The sequence below is a fragment of the Pinus tabuliformis genome, chromosome 4_2 (assembly GCF_031772625.1).
Source record: "Pinus tabuliformis cultivar Carrire ecotype Pingquan chromosome 4_2, CPIR1, whole genome shotgun sequence".
NCBI classification, from domain to species: domain Eukaryota; kingdom Viridiplantae; phylum Streptophyta; class Pinopsida; order Pinales; family Pinaceae; genus Pinus; species Pinus tabuliformis.
Genome location: NC_142304.1, coordinates 609254337 through 609275644, shown reverse-complemented (window position 1 = coordinate 609275644; position 21308 = coordinate 609254337). Strand labels below are relative to the sequence as shown.

Sequence of the window (21308 nt, the reverse complement as noted above, 5' to 3'; positions counted from 1 at the left end):
GTAGATTGAGGACATTATTACTTTCATTCCATGAGGCATGAACATAACATCACACCAAGAATGGATCATCATGCTTGCATGATTGACCTTCTTAGTCGTGCTGGTCGTCTAGACGAGGCAGAAGATTTCATCAATAAGATGCCATTTGAACCTTATGTCAGTATCTGGGTGGTACTACTCAGTGCTTGCAGAGTTCACGGCAATATGGAAATAGGAAAGCGTGTCGCACAATTTCTTTTCGATTTGGAGCCGAAAAATACTTCGGAATATGTGCTGCTTTCAAATATCTATTCTGCAGCTGGCAGGTGGGATGATGCAGCCAAGGTTAGAAAAATGATGAAAGACAGAGACGCTAAAAAGAAGCCAGGGTTCAGCGGGATTGAGGTCAAGAATAGAGTACATGCATTCATGTCAGCAGATAGATCACACCCACAAATAGAGGAAGTTCATGCAATGTTGAATACATTGGCCGGGCCAATGGACGAGGCGGGTTATGTACCGAACAAAAACTTTGTCCTCCATCACAGTGAGAAGCTAGCCATTGCATTTGGGCTTATGAGCACACCTCCGGGGGCCCCTATTCGAATAATAAAGAACCTTCGTGTATGTGGTGACTGTCATAATGCTGTCAAGTTTATTTCTAAGATTGTTGGACGTGAAATTGTAGCAAGGGACGCTATACGTTTTCACCATTTTAGGAATGGAACGTGCTCTTGTCAGGATTATTGGTAATACAAGATGAAGTTTGAGCACTATTTGGGAGTGGGTTGAATGCTTCTCTATACTATCCTCTATTGGTCTAGAAGTTGCTTCTTGTGACACGTGGAAATAAGGAGAAACATGCTGAGAATATGTCAATTGTCTCGTAGATTCTTCATGTGGAGCAAGCTCACCTCTGGTAAGTTTCATACAAGATTCTGCATTGCTTTGATAGCATGAATGGATGCGTTAAAAATTTAGTATGTTAAGCTTGATTATTGACAAGACGGTTCTGATCTTGTTGCATGACACATAAGACACTTTCTTTTATAGTACTCATTTCTAACATTTTTGGCTGTCTTTATAGCTGCACCAGTTTGGCAAATTGTCAAAATTTCCCTTTGGATAAATGTTAGGAACATCACTTTCTAAAGAGAACAAAAGCATGGGTGAGAAGCAACATTACAAAACATATGTTTTTTCACAATTCTGCTTTTTATATGTTGAAGTGTTAATTCAGTCATTTATCATTATTGAGTTGCTAAGAAGGAGGGATGCAATCGATATTTCTTGATCAGGAAACCAAGTTGAACTTTTAAATGGAAGGGAACAAATGGCATGTTGATTAATGTCAAACATTGATAAATCCCAACTTTGGAACGGCGCGACATTGTTTATGTAAGCCCCCATCATTGTAAGTCAGGTTTATACTAATTTTATATTATTTCAGAATCAAGTTTTGATTTAATTTAATTATAATTTTAAGCTAGTAAAATATCAAGTACCCTAGAAGAATGAGACCTTTAAATTATGGTCCAATTAAATGTTTAAAAATTATTATTATTTTTAATAATATTGAAATATAAATATTTGTTTTTCAAAGTTAAACATTATAAATTACATTGGTCAATAAATCAATAAACAAAAAAAATACTCTAATCTTATCTCAGTAAAAACTAATAATAATTATTTGTTTTTCAAAATTAAACATTGCATAATTACATTGTTCAATAAGTCAATAAGCTTTTTATATTGTAAAGTCACTTTTTATATTGCAAAGTCTTACCTCAGTAAAAACTAATAATAATCCAATTACTATAAGAAAATAGATCCTTATATCATAAACAAATTATCTTTATACTAATTCAATATTTAACTTCACCATAATATTATATAGAAACTTAACATATGTTCTTTCTCAATAAAGAAAGAAAAAATTACTTGTTTTATATGGAAACTCATTTAGAATTGAAGTCACAGAGGCTTAGAAACAAAAATGGGATATTGCCTAAAACAGCCTGCATATCTTGACAATTGTGAGTTATATTTGCCTAAAACAGCCTGCATATCTTGACAATTGTGAGTTATATAATCCGTGGTATTATCTTGTTCTAAGAAGACAGAAGGCTCGGAAAAAAAAATGGGATATTGCCTTAAACAGCCTGCATATCTCGACTTATTGCGAGTTATATAATCCGTGGTATTATCTTGTTTTAAGAAGACAGAAGGTGCACTGGAGCAACAATATCATATAATGGATTGAAAATAGAATGTGTTGTAATCGGATCGAATAACGGATTGAAAATATCAAAATTAGTAGACTGAAAGTAGATTCTGTATCCAGTAACAAATTTGGCATCAAAATAGTAAGGATGCCAGATTAAGCGACATAAAAAAATTGACAGAAAACAGATAGAAAATATCAAAAAATTGAAAATAAATACTGTGCACAGGAGCTCCACAATATTTCAGAACTGTGAATAATGGATAACTTTGTGTGATCATGCCTCGCATGCATAAAAGGCAAAGAAATAAGTTATTTAACCTGAATTTTAAAACCCTCCAACTCAGTATACTCTCATAATATAGAGGATCCTTTATTTTTTAAAAGCAAAGGAATATCAATGCATGTATGGTATCTGCAACTTTGAATAAAAGGCATGGTTTGATCACTGAAAAAACCTTGTGTTCTTCAAAATATTATTCATACGGTTTTTGTCTCCATGGACAAAAATAGTGCTTTCAACAAGTCAGCCAACCAGCTACCCTTGCAAAGGACAGAGGAGGTCAGCCAACCAGCTACCCTTGCAAAGGACAGAGGAGGTTCAAACATATCTAGAAAGAGCAGATCTAATTTTCTCAACCAATCTCTCATGCAATCCAAATTGACATGATTTGCCAAGAAGACAAGGCTCCCAAGGAATCAATCATGCAGCTTGTTGGACTTATTTATATACTAGATCTTTATTACACAACACCTTACATGTACTATTTTCCACAATAATAATTTGAAAATTTTAAGTAGGGAGTCCAGATGGCTTTACAAATATGGCACTGTTTAGGCCTGACACCTGGTTAAATTAAAATATATACCCTTTAACGAGGAATATGAACGGCACACAGATAAGGCACGCAGCAGCAATGGTGGGGACAACAACTCCCTGATCAAAAGCCTTTTTAATACCCCCTGTCCTGGTGACATGTTGATAGATCAAGTATGCAGAAGCCGCTATGGAAATGACCATTCCAGCTTGAGTTCCTCTGCAAACCAACAACATCCCATAAACTACCATCCACATTTCCAAACACCAATCCAATCATTTGTTAAGGAAAACAACAACTTGCCTCAGGTTCATGGCTTGATAAGGAGCAATAATCACCAGTAACACAAATAAAAATGGTAGTTCCAATTCCCCTGTTCCCAACAAATTAAGTTTGTCAAACACTACAGTTATGTCATGCAATTCAACTCAATATACTGTGCAGGAAAGAACGACCAAGTAAGTAAAATAGGATGGCATTTGAGTTCTTGTGACTCACCAAGAATGTAGTAAAATAGTCTAACAAGGAAGACCAAAAAGGCAGTCCACAAACCATAATCACCTCTGTAATAATGTAGACAAACAAATCCAAATGTGGGGCGAAGTTTAAACTCTTAGTTCACTTCAATGGAATTTGTCTAATTTTGCAAATGGGAAATCACTGGTCACCTGATCCAAGAAATGACATCTCCAGGTGCCTCTAGGGCCAACAGTGGAGCAAGGAAAGATTTGTCGATGGTTGTGTGCTTTGATAACATCAAAACCCTGCAACACCATAATTGAATCATTTTTTGCCTCAACAACTACTTGAGTCCCAAAAATAAAAGTTGAATTATGACTCAAAAAAGCCTAATGCCTTTTTTAGAGTACTGACCTTTGGATACATTCTTGGATATGTGGGCACATTGTAATATTTTCCTACTGCTATTTGGATTTGAATCCATGAATACATTCTAGGATATGTTGGAATTTCTGTACACCCTACAACTGTTAAGAATGTTTTTTCTTGTCCCATTTAATGACAACAAGGAACCCACCTGTTTTTGAGGAATTAAGTAAGCTAATGTGGGTGTCCTAGCAAATAAAAATGTATAGCTTGTTATAGTTAAGTGTTTCTTGTAATGGATTTTGTTAATCTCAAGGTAATGGACTGAATGTTTATATGATGTGCATAGTTGACTATTTCCAAATAAAGGTATGCAAAGAGTGAACAATGCAGAAATATTTTTAAATGAAAACTATCAACTGATTTTTGATGGACATGAGCAAAGTCAACTGTTTGACTTTGATCATATCAATCATATCGGGTATTCCACTATAATAAGATAGCTTGCCATCACATATATGACAACTACAAGTTAAATTGTCTAAGAGGATTTGAAATCTTTTGCATCCCTGTTGATGAAAATTGTTTCACCATTGATTGCCTTTAGGTTCAAGGATTATATCAGAGGACACGCCGATAACATTTGTGGATTATATCTTCTACTTGCTGCATGTTGTAATCTATGTACTGAAGGAATTTTTCATAAGCTAATGGTTCATCTGAGGATCTAAATGTGTAGATTACAGAGGGCTTGTTTAGGCCTGCCTCTGAGGGAAGTCTAAGGATCTCTTATGATACTTGGAGAAAAGACCTACAATTGACACAAAGTCAAACGCTTGTTCACTATCTATGCAACAAATTCCATGTGATCAATGAGAGGTTTGAGATGATATGATGGCATCAAATATTGACTACAGCAGGATAAATTTGCACATGTCAAGTCTGATGAAATTTTGGGCTTCGGGTTTGTAAGCCCTAGAAGATCTGAAGCAAATCTTGAGTTAATTCTAAATTCTGTGGCATTATTGAAGCCGTGGCATAAAATCGGATACTTTGAAACAAAACCTGAGCCCCATTCTAAATTGATCTTTAGACTTTTGTTGTAGCGAGTTTGTGCTTGTTGCTGTTCAAGGGTTCATTAATAAACTGATGTTTAACTTTCCATGGCTATGTTGAGCTCATAATGATGCCATTGACTATAGTAAGATTGTTGGTTGTGTCATGATTAATGTATTTAAGTATGCTGAGTGAAAGGCTGCCTGAGCTAAGATGGCAATTGTTGCCATGATGACCAGGAAGAGGTTTTATACTGCGATGTGTATTGCTCTATCCAAGAATCTTTTTTACTAAAGCCTGCTACTGCCAGTTTTGTTGAAACAGGAAGGGTATATGGAAGAATCATTTATAGCAGGAGTGCTAACAGGAGAGTGGTGATACAAGTTAAATTTTCTAAGAGGATTTGAAATCTTTTGCATCCCTGTTGATGAAAATTGTTTCACCATTGATTGCCTTTAGCTTCAAGGATTATATCAGAGGACACGCAGATAACATTTGTGGATTATATCTTCTACTTGCTGCATGTTGTAATCTATGTACTGAAGGAATTTTTCATAAGCTAATGGTTCATCTGAGGATCTAAATGTGTAGATTACAGAGGGCTTGTTTAGGCCTGCCTCTGAGGGAAGTCTGAGGATCTCTTATGATACTTGGAGAAAAGGCCTACAATTGACACAAAGTCAAACTCTTGTTCACTATCTATGCAACAAATTCCAGGTGATCAATGAGAGGTTTGAAATGATATGATGGCATCCAATATTGACTACAGTAGGATAAATTTGCACATGTCAAGTCTGATGAAATTTTGGGCTTCGGGTTTGTAAGCCCTAGAAGACCTGTAGCAAATCCTGAGTTAATTCTAAATTCTGTGGCATTATTGAAGCCGTGGCATAAAATCGAATATTTTGAAACAAAACCTGAGCCCCATTCTAAATTGATCTTTAGACTTTTGTTGTAGCGAGTTTGTGCTCGTTGTTGTTCAAGGGTTCATTAATAAACTCATGTTTAACTTGCCATGGCTATGTTGAGCTCATAATGATGCCATTGACTATAGTGAGACTGTTGGTTGTGTCATGATTAATGTACTTAAGTATGCTGAGTGAAAAAAACCTTGTGTTCTTTAAAATATTATTCATACAGTTTTTGTCTCCATGGACAAAAATAGTGCTTTCAACAAGTCAGCCAACCAGCTACCCTTGCAAAGGACAGAGGAGGTTGAAACATATCCATAAAGAGTAGATCTAATTTTCTCAACCAATCTCTCATGCAATCCAAATTGACATGATTTGCCAAGAAGACAAGGCTCCCAAGGAGTCAATCATGCAGCTTGTTGGACTTATTTATATACTCGATCTTTATTACACACCACCTTACATGTACTAGTTTCCACAATAATAATTTGAAAATTTTAAGTAGGGAGTCCAGATGGCTTTACAAATATGGCACTTTTTAGGCCTGACACCTGGTTAAATTAAAATATATACCCTTTAATGAGGAATATGAACGGCACACAGATAAGGCACGCAACAGCAATGGTGGGTACAACAACTCCCTGATAAAAAGCCTTTTTAATACCCCCTGTCCTGGTAACGTGTTGATAGATCAAGTATGCAGAAGCCGCTATGGAAAAGACCATTCCAGCTTGGGTTCCTCTGCAAACCAACAACATCCCATAAACTACCATCCACATTTCCAAACACCAATTTAATCATTTGTTAAGGAAAACAACAACTTGCCTCAGGTTCATGGCTTGATAAGGAGCAATATTCACTAGTAACACAAATAAAAATGGCAGTTCCAATTCCCCTGTTACCAACAAATTGAGTTTGTCAAACACTACAGTTATGTCATGCAATTCAACTCAATATACTGTGCAGGAAAGAATGAGCAAGTAAGTAAAATAGGATGGCATTTGAGTTCTTGTGACTCACCATGAATGTAGTAAAATAGTCTAACAAGGAAGACCAAAAAGGCAGTCCACAAACCATAATCACCTCTGTAATAATGTAGACAAACAAGTCCAAATGTGGGGTGAAGTTTAAACTCTCAGTTCACTTCACTGGAATTTGTCCAATTTTGCAACTGGGAAGAACCTGGTCACCTGATCCAAGAAATGACATCTCCAGGTGCCTCTAGGGCCAACAGTGGAGCAAGGAAAGATTTGTCGATGGCTGTGTGCTTTGATAACATCAAAACCCTGCAACACCATAATTGAATAATTTTTTGCCTCAACAACTACTTGAGTCCCAAAAATGAAAGTTGAATTATGACTCAAAAAAGCCTAATGCCTTTTTTAGAGTACTGACCTTTGGATACATTCTTGGATATGTGGGCACATTGTAATATTTTCCTAATGCTATTTGGATTCGAATCCATGAATACATTCTAGGATATGTTGGAATTTCTGTACACCCTACAATTGTTAAGAATGTTTTTTCTTGTCCCATTTAATGACAACAAGAAACCCACCTGTTTTTGAGGAATAAAGTAAGCTAATGTGGGTGTCCTAGCAAATAAAAATGTATAGCTTGTTATAGTTAAGTGTTTCTTGTAATGGATTTTGTTAATCTCAAGGTAATGGACTGAATGTTTATATGATGTGCATAGTTGACTATTTCCAAATAAAGGCATGCAAAGAGTGAACAATGCAGAAATATTTTTAAATGAAAACTATCAACTGATTTTTGATGGACATGAGCAAAGTCAATTGTTTGACTTTGATCATATCAATCATATCATGTATTCCACTATAATAAGATAGCTTGCCATCACATATATAACAACTACAAGTTAAATTGTCTAAGAGGATTTGAAATCTTTTGCATCTCTGTTGATGAAAATTGTTTCACCATTGATTGCCTTTAGCTTCAAGGATTATATCAGAGGACACGCAGATAACATTTGTGGATTATATCTTCTACTTGCTGCATGTTGTAATCTATGTACTGCAGGAATTTTTCATAAGCTAATGGTTCATCTGAGGATCTAAATGTGTAGATTACAGAGGGCTTGTTTAGGCCTGCCTCTGAGGGAGGTTTGAGGATCTCTTATGATACGTGGAGAAAAGACCTACAATTGACACAAAGTCAAACTCTTGTTCACTATCTATGCAACAAATTCCAGGTGATCAATGAGAGGTTTGAAATGATATGATGGCATCCAATATTGACTACAGCAGGATAAATTTGCACATGTCAAGTCTGATGAAATTTTGGGCTTCGGGTTTGTAAGCCCTAGAAGACCTGAAGCAAATCCTGAGTTAATTCTAAATTCTGTGGCATTATTGAAGCCGTGGCATAAAATCGAATATTTTGAAACAAAACCCGAGCCCCATTCTAAATTGATCTTTAGACTTGTGTTGTAGCGAGTTTGTGCTTGTTGCTGTTCAAGGGTTCATTAATAAACTTATGTTTAACTTGCCATGGCTATGTTGAGCTCATAATGATGCCATTGACTATAGTAAGATTGTTGGTTGTGTCATGATTAATGTATTTAAGTATGCTGAGTGAAAGGCTACCTGAGCTAAGATGGCAATTGTTGCCTTGATGACCAGGAAGAGGTTTTATACTGCGATGTGTATTGCTCTATCCAAGAATCTTTTTCACTAAAGCCTGCTACTGCCAGTTTTGTTAAAACAGGAAGGGTATATGGAAGAATCATTTATAGTAGGAGTGCTAACAGGAATGTGGTGATACAAGTTAAATTGTCTAAGAGGATTTGAAATCTTTTGCATCCCTGTTGATGAAAATTGTTTCACCATTGATTGCCTTTAGCTTCAAGGATTATATCAGAGGACACGCAGATAACATTTGTGGATTATATCTTCTACTTGCTGCATGTTGTAATCTATGTACTAAAGGAATTTTTCATAAGCTAATGGTTCATCTGAGGATCTAAATGTGTAGATTACAAAGGGCTTGTTTAGGCCTGCCTCTGAGGGAAGTCTGAGGATCTCTTATGATACTTGGAGAAAAGACCTACAATTGACACAAAGTCAAACTCTTGTTCACTATCTATGCAACAAATTCCACGTGATCAATGAGAGGTTTGAAATGATATGATGGCATCCAATATTGACTACAGCAGGATAAATTTGCACATGTCAAGTCTGATGAAATTTTGGGCTTCGGGTTTGTAAGCCCTAGAAGATCTGAAGCAAATCTTGAGTTAATTCTAAATTCTGTGGCATTATTGAAGCCGTGGCATAAAATCGAATATTTTGAACCAAAACCTGAGCCCCATTCTAAATTGATCTTTAGACTTTTGTTGTAGCGAGTTTGTGCTCATTGTTGTTCAAGGGTTCATTAACAAACTCATGTTTAACTTGCCATGGCTATGTTGAGCTCATAATGATGCCATTGACTATAGTAAGATTGTTGGTTGTGTCACGATTAATGCACTTAAGTATGCTGAGTGAAAAAAACCTTGTGTTCTTTAAAATATTATTCATACAGTTTTTGTCTCCATGGACAAAAATAGTGCTTTCAACAAGTCAGCCAACCAGCTACCCTTGCAAAGGACAGAGGAGGTTCAAACATATCCAGAAAGAGCAGATCTAATTTTCTCAACCAATCTCTCATGCAGTCCAAATTGACATGATTGTCCAAGAAGACAAGGCTCCCAAGAGAGCCTTTGAGGTATTCCAAGAGAGCCTTTGAGGTATTCCATTTTCTGAGAGGAATATATTGACAATTGGAAATAGCCAGAAAGCAAAAGCTAAAAATCTCAACAGATTGCGGTAGTAGAAAAATCTAGTAAATTGAGGTTGCCTATCCCAAATTAGTTAGCATTCTGAAGGAGCCCCTTGTCTCAACAGTCGGCTTGAGAGAGATTGTCCTTAACAAAGTTATCCTTAGGAGAGTTTTGAACTTGAGAGAGATTGTCCTTAACAAAGTTATCCTTAGCAGAGTTTTGAGCTGATCTTTAGAGGGGGGGATTGTATAGCTGGAAAACCAATCCGAGATGCTCTAAGAGAGATTGTCATTAACAAATTTATCCTTAGAAGAGTTTTGAGCTGATCTTTAGAGAGGGGATTGTATAGCTGCAAAACCAATCCAGGATGCTCTAAGAAAGGCTTATCTAATCATTGTTTTACACAAATTCTCCACAAAACGAAAGATGACCGAGAAAGCAATTAAGAGGTTTGAAATGATATGATGGCATCCAATATTGACTACAGCAGGATAAATTTGCACATGTCAAGTCTGATGAAATTTTGGGCTTCGGGTTTGTAAGCCCTAGAAGATCTGAAGCAAATCTTGAGTTAATTCTAAATTCTGTGGCATTATTGAAGCCGTGGCATAAAATCGAATATTTTGAACCAAAACCTGAGCCCCATTCTAAATTGATCTTTAGACTTTTGTTCTAAATTGTGAATGAACTTATCCACTTCCGATCTCAACAAACCCGAGTTCATGAAGGACGAGGAAGTGGATCTGTCGATAAAACCCCCCATTGCTTCTTAATTCCACATTTCCCACACATCATTTCAATTCAAGCAGCTCAAAATGAATTAAATTTGTTCAAGCAGCCCAGCATGGAAGAATCTTAAGGAAAAAACAAGAAAGCATGAATAAGTGAGTTTTATATGATAGAAAATTAAAAACCTGAGAGAGGTAGGAGGGGTTGTAAAACGGGCATTATTGATCATCTTCTGCTGCTGCTTTGGAGTCCTAATGGGATTAAGGGCAGAATTAACCTTGCAGAGCGAAGGCCCCAGTCACATACAAAAAGTGAAAGTTTAACACATTATAAATTAATATTATCAATGTAAAAAATAAAGGTATGAAAAACCCACGTATGTGTTCCTATAAAGACAAAATAGATTAAGTTAATGAGAAAACAAGCTTTTACAAAATTGTTTCATGTTTCTGATGCATGCCTGAAAGGAAGAGAGAAAAAATGCAAAACAGTTCAACACTCAAATTACAAAAGAATTATACCACTTACTTGTCCTAGATCACCCATAAGTTTCAAATGCCTGGGTGAATCCTCCGAACCTCTAAAGGGAACCAGAACTTGAGAACCCGTCTTAGCTGCACATTGATAAAAACAGTGAGCAACAGTGCCTAAAGCCAAAGTATTTGTCTAATAAAAAAAAAAACAAAAAACACAAACTGTGTACAAACAGAGACATTATTGACACTACAACAAATGATGCGATATACCAAGTTGCTGCACAACATATCGACCGAGGAAGCCCGTGGCTCCAAAGACGGTTGCAATGATACCGCTGACACAATGAATCACAGATGATCATTAGTTAGGGTATCTACTTCAAGATCTCCCCGATCACTGAAATTGTTTTTATTACAAAGGAAATCCAACTGCCATTTCCATGCCTGGTTTTCACTGTTTGACCATCAACATATATTGAATTGATGTCTCCATATCATAGACGCTCTATGGTTACAACCTAGTGGGGTTAGACGAAAACCTGAAAGATGATCTCCCTCCGGTTCCCTTGCAAATAAGGTGCCCAATGCCCAGATTCATATCGCCATTTTCGTCTCTCCGACTTCCGGTGATATGAACCCCGGCTATGGCAGAAATCGACCGCGCTAATCAACGGCTTAACCTCTCTCCATCGTCTAACATATAATCTGACGGTATTTGAGGGTGACAGATAGACAATAAGGGGAGTTCATTTCAGAGGGGAAAGCCTTACGGCGTAAAAATTATCAATTTAATTATTCAAAATTAGTCAAAAAAAAAAAAAAATTGTTATAGATTACAAAAGTCTTAAATTTAACTTATTATATTATTTCAAAATTCTAATTCCATTGTTTATAAACATAAATTTATTCTAATTTAGAATCTATGGTTCAAAAGATCTCAGACTTCAAAATAATTAATCTTTAACCATTCTTTGAACAACTTTGACTGGGAGGATCTCAAACTTCAAATATTTAATCTGTACTCTTCTTTGAATAACGGATCTCAGACTTCAAAATAATTAATCTTTAACCATTCTTTGAACAACTTTGGCTGGGAGGATCTCAGACTTCAAAATATTTAATCTATAACCCTTCTTTGAATAACTTTGGCTGGGAGTTCAGACTGGGAAAAAAATTCCCACCCTTCATTAAGGGCTCAGTTTAATAGTTAAAATATTTTTTCTTCGAAATCTCGTTACAATTTCAAGTCATATAGTAATTTTTTATTAATATTTTTGAATGCTTAAAGAAATTCAGAACATCAAAAAAGTTTAGAGTATTATTCTGCGTTAAATAACTTAAACTAAAATTTTTGAAAATGCATAAATTTTTGGTTAAATTTGATCAAAAACTGAAAAAAAAAAGAGAGAGAAAGAGACTAGTGATTAAACAATTTAAACTAAGTGCATAAATTTTCAGTTAAGATTGCCTTTAAAAACCATTTCATCTGGACTAATCTTTTGGTTAAATAAGTAATTGCCCACTGAAGTGTAAAAAAATCTGAGAAACAACTGAAAAAAGCCTGGCCCTATAATAATTTGAATGGAAACAAAATTTCTTACCATTGGGTGCCAATTGTGCAGATGAAATGATGGTTTCTGTGACTGCCAGAGTCCTGGGCAATGAAGAGAACTGCACTCCCGCAGTGGTAGATGCCACCAAACAGGAAATCACCACTATATACCGAAGTACGAATTCTCTGGCAAATACCATTTCTGCACAAAAGAAATCCATCAGTTTATAATTTCTCTCTAAACTTTTCTGCATAAAAGTGTAATTTCTCTCTAAACCTAAAACAAATTAGAATTGTATGTTTGCTTACCCAAATGCAGGACCAAATTAGAATGGAGACCAATTGCAGAAAACGCGGAAACCCCAAGTTATCACCAGCGGCCCCAAAACCCAATAATTAGAAAAGTGGATACATATGAAGAGAACCCCTTTCAAGAAGAGCTAATCGCATCAGCTAAGAGAGAGCGCAAGGTGAAGAAGTTGCAGAAGTTCTGGGATTTCATTCCATTTGGCCCTGCGAGATTCTGTTGCGCAAATGACTTACGAATTGTAAAGAGTGGTGGGTTTTATGCACAACCAAAGGCTGCCTCGGCCCTGGATTCTCGTTACAATTTCAAGTCATATAGTAATTTTTTATTAATATTTTTGAATGCTTAAAGAAATTCAGAACATCAAAAAAGTTTAGAGTATTATTCTGCGTTAAATAACTTAAACTAAAATTTTTGAAAATGCATAAATTTTTGGTTAAATTTGATCAAAAACTGAAAAAAAAAAGAAGAGAAAGAGACTAGTGATTAAACAATTTAAACTAAGTGCATAAATTTTCAGTTAAGATTGCCTTTAAAAACCATTTCATCTGGACTAATCTTTTGGTTAAATAAGTAATTGCCCACCGAAGTGTAAAAAAATCTGAGAAACAACTGAAAAAAACCTGGCCCTATAATAATTTGAATGGAAACAAAATTTCTTACCATTGGGTGCCAATTGTGCAGATGAAATGATGGTTACTGTGACTGCCAGAGTCCTGGGCAATGAAGAGAACTGCACTCCCGCAGTGGCAGATGCCACCAAACAGGAAATCACCACTATATACCGAAGTACGAATTCTCTGGCAAATACCATTTCTGCACAAAAGAAATCCATCAGTTTATAATTTCTCTCTAAACTTTTCTGCATAAAAGTAACCCACCAGTTTATAATTTCTCTCTAAACCTAAAACAAATTAGAATTGTATGTTTGCTTACCCAAATGCAGGACCAAATTAGAATGGAGACCAATTGCAGAAAACGCAGAAACCCCAAGTTATCACCAGCGGCCCCAAAACCCAATAATTAGAAAAGTGGATACATATGAAGAGAAACCCTTTCAAGAAGAGCTAATCGCATCAGCTAAGAGAGAGCGCAAGGTGAAGAAGTTGCAGAAGTTCTGGGATTTCATTCCATTCGGCCCTGCGAGATTCTGTTGCGCAAATGACTTACGAATTGTAAAGAGTGGTGGGTTTTATGCACAACCAAAGGCTGCCTCGGCCCTGGATTTTCGTCTCTCCGACTTCCGGTGATATGAAGCCATTTTCGTCTCTCCGACTTCCGGTGATATGAACCCCGGCTATGGCAGAAATCGACCGCGCTAATCAACGGCTCAACCTCTCTCCATCGTCTAACATATAATCTGACGGTATTTGAGGGTGACAGATAGACAATGAGGGGAGTTCATTTCAGAGGGGAACGCCTTACGGCGTAATTATTTAAAATTAATTTACTGGTGGTTTATAAGAAAGTAAGTTTTTATTTTTGTTAGATATTTTTGGGTCTTTGGTTGTTAATCTGTTTCTTTAAGTCAGAGGAACACAAACTTTTAGCCAAACAGAAACAGTTTTAGGACATACTCTAGGCCTATTTTTTGCAAGTAGAAAACGTATCATAACAGTTATCAAATTTAGAGTGGGAACAATTCACACTAGCTGCTAACCACAAATCTTATGTGACTAATCATTGTTATTCAAGAAAAACCTTATCTTTAAGTAAAAACAATTTTAAACAAACATTCACCAATTAATTAAAAATATCAATTATTATGAGAAAATGAAAAACTTGGTAATTAACATATTATGGAAAAATGAAAAACTTGGTAATTAAGTTATTAAAACGGGTGAGAATAATATGATAATGGTTTATTTGATGAAATCTGCATAAATTTTATCTATTTTACCTATATTTTTTGTTTAAAAATATATCACACTCTAATAAACCATTATTAATCGAAAGGCTGCTCAAACGTTGCCTTCAATTCAATATAGTCAAGTGCAAAATGATAATTTTATCATCGAAAATGGTTATTGAGCGAAAGACTCTTCGACTTGAGAATCCAATAGGATTTACATGAAATGAAATTGAAGAACATTTAACCGTATCTCTTTATAAATTGCAGGAAGACAGCTGATAAGAGTACACATCTAACTATGAGTTAGTTGATACATATGAATTCATCCAACTGTAAACGAGCGGGCCTCATGTCCTTCGAAGTCTAGGTTTCAGGGACTGCGAGGTCAACAAGATGGAAACATATTCACCCTCTAAGTGTATCATATATTACAGTTTAAAGATGTCTGTGCTTGCTGATGCCCGATGCAGGACTCTCTTCCCCCCAAGACAATACTATTGATTATGTCTTTGTGAGTGACAGTGACCGGTGTAGGGTATACGCCAAAGGAAGGGGAGTTGACATTGAATGGTTGAAGAAGTTGAACCAGCAGAGTGTCCATCTCCCAACCATATAAGAAACATGACGGCATTCAAGATGAAGAAGAAAAACAAAAGCGAAAAGCCTTTTGGAGGTCCAGTTTGAAGGGTCGCCCAGATGTACGAGAGGCAGAGACGTACGCAGAGAAGACTTAGCACAAAGGGATAGAGATACCCAAGAGAAGGACTTAGCACAAAGGAATAGAGATACCCAAGAGAATGAAGATGAAGTCCATATGGAATAGCTTTTCGCATTGGTATTGCAAAAAGAGAGGTGACTTAGACTCTCTACCATGCGTGGCCATGCATAGGTTCAAAATTTATTTGAACAAGAGCAACTATATTCAATTATGTTTTAGAGATAGAGATAAATGTGCAAAAGACTCAAACATGGGGGCATAGATACAGCCAAAAGGATATTTTCTGAAAATTGTTTTTTAGCAATATTATATAGAGAAGGGTTTTAACACAATATTTAAGATAAATTAGATAATATTTAAAACAAATTTTGAGTAAATTGTATTAATTAAAGATAAATATAAATTTCCTTTAAACTAGTATGCTAAATTATTATCTTAAAAAAAGTCTCTATAAAAACAATATAATCTATAAATCATTCTTATTACATCTTCATTTATCTTTTTATAAATAATAAAAAAGAAATATTAAAATAATAAACAAAATTAGTTTCAACCTTCAAAGTTCCTAAATAATGATTTACTTTAAATTTATTAATATTTTTTTATAGAAAAGAAAAACAAATTCCAATATTTTTTCTAAATTAACAACAAAGTATTTTTAAATGTCAATAAAAATACAATTTTCAAAACTTAGCAATTTTGTAAACTAACTTGAAACGGTAAAGTATGCTAAAATTGCATTCGTGTTGTTGAATTGATTATTAAATTGGTAGGAAATCACTTTGTCAGTGACCACAGTTAAGAAGCATGGTAATCTGTTTACATTAACATAGTTCAACAAAGGTCTGGACACTATTTAGTTATACAGTTTTTACTATCTTATCTCCAAAATACGCTTTCTTTCCCCTTCTACAGACTCAACTACCCTTCCCAGCCGAACGCTTCCCATACTTTTCTGATCACACTTTGTTTGTTGTGTTAAGGTGATGATTTTCTATTCGACATATGTTTCCTCTCAACGTGGCAGGTATAAATGATTTTAGGAAGAGTTACGGTGAAGTGGCCAAAGATTTGTAAGGTTCATTTCATAATGAGATTTTTGAGAGAATAACTACAATTCCTAGTGTGTTTTATTTTAAAAAATATAATGCATTTAAGAAAATATTTGGTTGGAGTATTGGCACATTTGTTTCTAATATGTTACATGTTTAAAATTGGAGAAGGAAGGAAATGTCATATTTTTATTGCGTTGGGTTAGCCTTATTTTTGTGATACTGATGCATTAGTTATAAGGTTAAATTACATAACGATAAATTACATAGAAAATGTATTAATCGGAAGATTTAATGGCATTAATAAAATATTTCACGTTCACATCTAAATTAAACAATTTAAAATTATTTAGGACATGTACCTTTTTTGAAATTTAAATGATTTTGATTAGTTTACATATTATGATATGGAAATTACATGAAAATTTCGCTAAACTTTCCCTTGATTTGATGATGATTTAAAAATTGGACACATAGTTTAAATTTTTCTAATAGATAATCAAGATAACTTCTCCACTATAAGTTTATTCAACCAACACATTTATAAGGAAATAACATAATAGAACATAAAAATTCTTCAAGCAAACTACAATATTATAGATAAACAAGCATTTGAAATAAATTTACATCCAACCCAAATACACAACAATGTATGTATATACTATATATATATATATATATATATATATATATATATAATTGCCTCATTTTAATAGAGTAAATTAAGCATAGATTGAATGCACTTGAATTATATCCTTCACACACCAAACCCCATGCTTTAGAACTACAATATGTGTGTCATTTGGATGCAAATATTGTAACTCTTGTCTCACAGCCGATGTTGCCCCTCAATTTTGGTTCATTTTTGCTTAAGGAAACTTACTTAACTCTTATATTATCCATCCATTTTCCGTCACATCCACCTGATTTGGATGTATTTTATACATATTCATATATTTAATTTTAATTTTGCAATTTCTAGAAGTTTTTATGAAAATTGAATTTCAAGTGCAATTTTTGGACAGAATCAGAAATTCTCATAATAACTATATGGATATCATACTTGCAGGACACCTGGGCTCGAGTTGGATACATGTATAGAAAGCGTGGGAACTATGACTAAAATAACTCTAATTGGTTCAGTCAAAAAAAGTTAAATAAAGCCTGGTCAACGTTGGTCAAACAAGACAAGTCATCTAGAAAATCCCTAGGAAATAGGGCAGTTTTATGATTTTATGGGATTGTCCATATTTTTAGAAATAGATTGGATTGATTCGACTTGGATATATGGATATGAGTAGATAGAGTTATTAGAGAGACTTTATATCAGTTTGTTTCATGATTTTCTATTTAAAGGCAAAACATTGAAGTTTTATGTATGTAGTTTTTATATAACTTTATGTCACGACATTTGAATATTTGAAATTAATTTAAAGAACTTATTCTATTTCCATTTTGTTGTTCATTGGTGTGGATGAGTGACTGAAGTTTTAGTAGTTGATAACATCCTCAAGTGTGCAAAGCAAAGGTGGAGGGCCCCCACTCCAAGCTAACTACTCTTCATTGTTAAACTAGCTTCATTTTCATGTATTAGTTGCTTCAAAGTTATTTACTTGTTTTGTTTCATATTTGTTTGATGTGTAATATATTCCTGATGAATCTTAGTTTGTTTATCACTTTGATAAGAAGGGACAACAAAGAGTTCAAGTTGAATTTTCCTTCTGTTGAATTAATGGATCAAAACTAAAATTCATCATTAGTGTCTTTAAGGAGTTTTATGCAATTTCAGTTTTCTAAAAATATCATAATGATGAGTGAATTATGATGAGGAATGCCAAACATCTCTTAAGTCAGGAGTCTCCTTCATTGTTTATTCATGCATCTTGAGTTGTTGTTAATTAATGATTTTTTATTTCTATTCATAAGCGATATTGTAGAAGAAGTACACAAATGGATGTCTTAAGTTAAGAACCAGTTCATCTCACGTACATTGCATAAATGAATTAGAAATTGTTTAAATAGATTTATATTTGTAATATGCACTTCTTTAATTCCTTATATTTTATCTTATAAGCTTGGATACATTTGATATCTATACATTGTAGACATGCCTCTAAGTTTTACAAACTTAGATTGATAATGAATACTTGTGTTAATTTGTGTTAATAAATTAGCTCAACATTTTGGCACCGTTTTCGGGGAGGAATTCATCAACATAGTCAAATAGAAGATAAACAAAAACACTAAAAAATTGATAAAACAAAAACAATAAAAATTTAGTTATGCTACAGTTTTCTTAGTTATGTTTCTCTATGCCTAGAAATAGAGATCCTAAAGGTAGATTTATTAAACAAAACCCCCCATCAATAGAAGTAGGACCATTAAAACTAACCACACCGGTTGCTGGTAAACCAAAAATAGAGGAATTAGAAGAAAAACAAAGAGAAGGACAAAGATTAACTTTAATTGAAAGACAAACTTTGTTAGCCTGGGAGGTGAAAAGAAAACAAACTCCAAAAGCAACACCTACTTCAGGAAAACAAAAAGAAATTGTTAAAGTAAATCAACCCATCTTTGAGTCCATATATCAACCTGTTTTCGAACAACCTGAGTCTCAAGTTGACATCGAAATAGTTGAAGCTATGATAGAAGAAGGGCACAGATCTGTTATCTTTACTCCTGAACAAAGAATTGAATATGAAAGACAATAAAGAGAATGAAGAAGACAAAGAGAGGAATATGAAAAAAGAGAAAATGATAGGAAGGGAGAAGAGGATAGGAAAAGACAAAATGATAATGCACAGGAAATGTTGTGATCGAGAAGCTACTTTTGGCTTTCCAATATTGGATAGAAGTGCAATATTAGGAGAAGATTTGAAAATGAAAAATATTCCACCTTCTATATTGCCTAACTTTTATGGAATGAAAACAGAAAATCCTGATTCATTTATGTTTGAATTTGACATCTTGTATAGAACTTATGGATACACAGATGACACACACAAACTTCGTCTCTTTCCTGCTACTTTGAAAGCAGTAGCCTTAAAATGGTTCATGGGTTTAGGAGAGAAAATAATAACTTCTTGTGATGAAATAAAGACAATATTTCTTAAAAAATACCAAGCCTATTATAGGCCTAGAGACTCAAAAGAGGATCATTTCAGAATGACACAACAGGAAGACGAAAGTTTAGAAGAATACTTGGAAAGATTTGCTTATAATCTACAAAAATCTAAACAACACTCACTAAACCAAGAAACCATTCGAACAATCTTTCTCAAGGGTATAAGAAATGAATACCTTGACATTCTAAATGTAATGGGAAAGGTGACATTTCAAACTTGCCATTTAATGAAATTGCATAATTATGTAAAATATATTCTAAAGGAAGATCAAAAGCTGGAAGAAGAGATGTTAGTTCAAAAGCAGCAAAATCAGTAGCAAGAGGGCTAACAAGAGCAGAGATAGGAGGCTTGCTAGAAAACTTCAAAACTGATCTCCTAAGTACATTAGGGACACAAGTAGATGTTCTAAAAGCAAACAAAATGAAATAAGATCAAGAACAAATCTTAGCAATCTTTTGTCCCAAATGTAGGAAGAAACATGCATTAAGAGAATGCCTTTTAGTGTGTGGTCTTTGCACAAAAAATAATTTAATAGAAAACTATCTGAAGTTGAAAGAATTGCAAATGAATCCAATGGAAGAAGTACAAGGAACATAAGGTTTCTATTATGTGGCACCAAGAAGGCCTTGGCAGCCAAGGATTCCTCAAAAAATTCATCAACAATTCCCTCAACAAAACTGTCAGTATCCTCCTCAAAACTCTTGGAATACCCCAATGCCATGGCAAGCTTGGCCTCCACAACAATATCAAACCAACATGCACGAGGTTGGAGAGGATATGGTTATGGAAACCAGTGACCTCAACAAATGTATCCTCAACAATACCAACAAAAATACCAGAAACAATATCAACAATCATTCCCATACCAACAGTTCTAACAATATCCACAATCCATGCAATTTCCGAATTCCGCATATCCACTATCCATGCCATTTCCACAATAGAATTCTACATATCCACTATCCATGCCATTTCCACAATAAAATTCTACACCATTACTAACACAACCACAACAGCTACAACTGCCTTCAAATTAGCTCAGACCAACTCAACCCAGCCCAGCTAGTGGAAAAACCGAGCAATAAAATGGATAAACCTGCATACAATGTGGAGGAAGCAACATATTTTCCAACATACTCCATTCTTCCCATAAATGATGTCCATTTAAAGTCTAGGAAAGTACTTCATAAAGATTCTCCTCCGATCATAAGAACCAACTGAACAAGGAGAACAACCTGAAACAACACATTTGAAAAAACAAACTCGGAAAGGAAAAACTATCATAACTCAAACACCACCCTATCTAGAGAGGTTAGTAGAGCAGAAAATTCAAATGGCCCTTCCTGAATTTGACGTTCTTGATGAACTGAAAAATGGTCATGTAAAAATTATTTTATTACAAGTAACAAAAGAAATACCAATATATGCCAAAACTATAAAGGAATTATGCATCAAGAAAACTGGTAAAAAGAAGAAGGATCCTACTACAATCCAAGTTATTGGAAAACAAACAAGCCTCATGTCTACAAAGACAGTAGTAGAAAAATATATTGACCGTGGTATCCCTATGGTTACTACTTCAATAAACAATTTTTCAGTTTCAAACACATTGATAGATTTGGGAGTAGCTATAAATGTAACGACTATAGAGACAATGAAACATTTGCATATAAACAATATTAGATCTATTACTACAATCTTAGAGTTAGCATACAGATCTAAAGTTATGCCAAAAGGAATATTAGAAGATATCATAGGATCTTTGGATTCTTGGGAGTATCCTATAGACTTCCTCATTTTGCAGCCAAAAACAAACTTGGGAGGACATCCTCTAGTTTTAGGCAAACTGTGGTTAGCCACTATTGATGTCTTTACAGGATGCAGATCTTGAAGTATGATTATT

At 34.6% G+C, this 21308-nt stretch overlaps 1 protein-coding gene and 1 pseudogene across 1 annotated transcript; one reads left to right on the top strand and one right to left on the bottom strand.

Moving 5' to 3' along the window:
* Positions 1-60: 60 nt before the first annotated feature.
* On the top strand, positions 61-732 carry LOC149170770 (pentatricopeptide repeat-containing protein At2g22070 pseudogene; annotated as a pseudogene).
* Positions 733-2659: 1927 nt separating this feature from the next.
* Positions 2660-11479, bottom strand: LOC149170769 (uncharacterized). The gene is made up of 12 exons (XM_089424010.1): positions 11339-11479; positions 11070-11134; positions 10852-10937; positions 10509-10600; positions 7004-7099; positions 6834-6898; positions 6639-6708; positions 6387-6554; positions 3690-3785; positions 3520-3584; positions 3325-3394; positions 2660-3240 (listed from the first exon to the last, which is right to left on the bottom strand). Exons 1-12 carry the CDS (start codon positions 11395-11397, stop codon positions 3060-3062), a joined length of 1113 nt encoding a protein of 370 aa, XP_089280136.1. The 5' UTR covers positions 11398-11479; the 3' UTR covers positions 2660-3059.
* Between the last annotated feature and the right edge of the window lie 9829 nt (positions 11480-21308).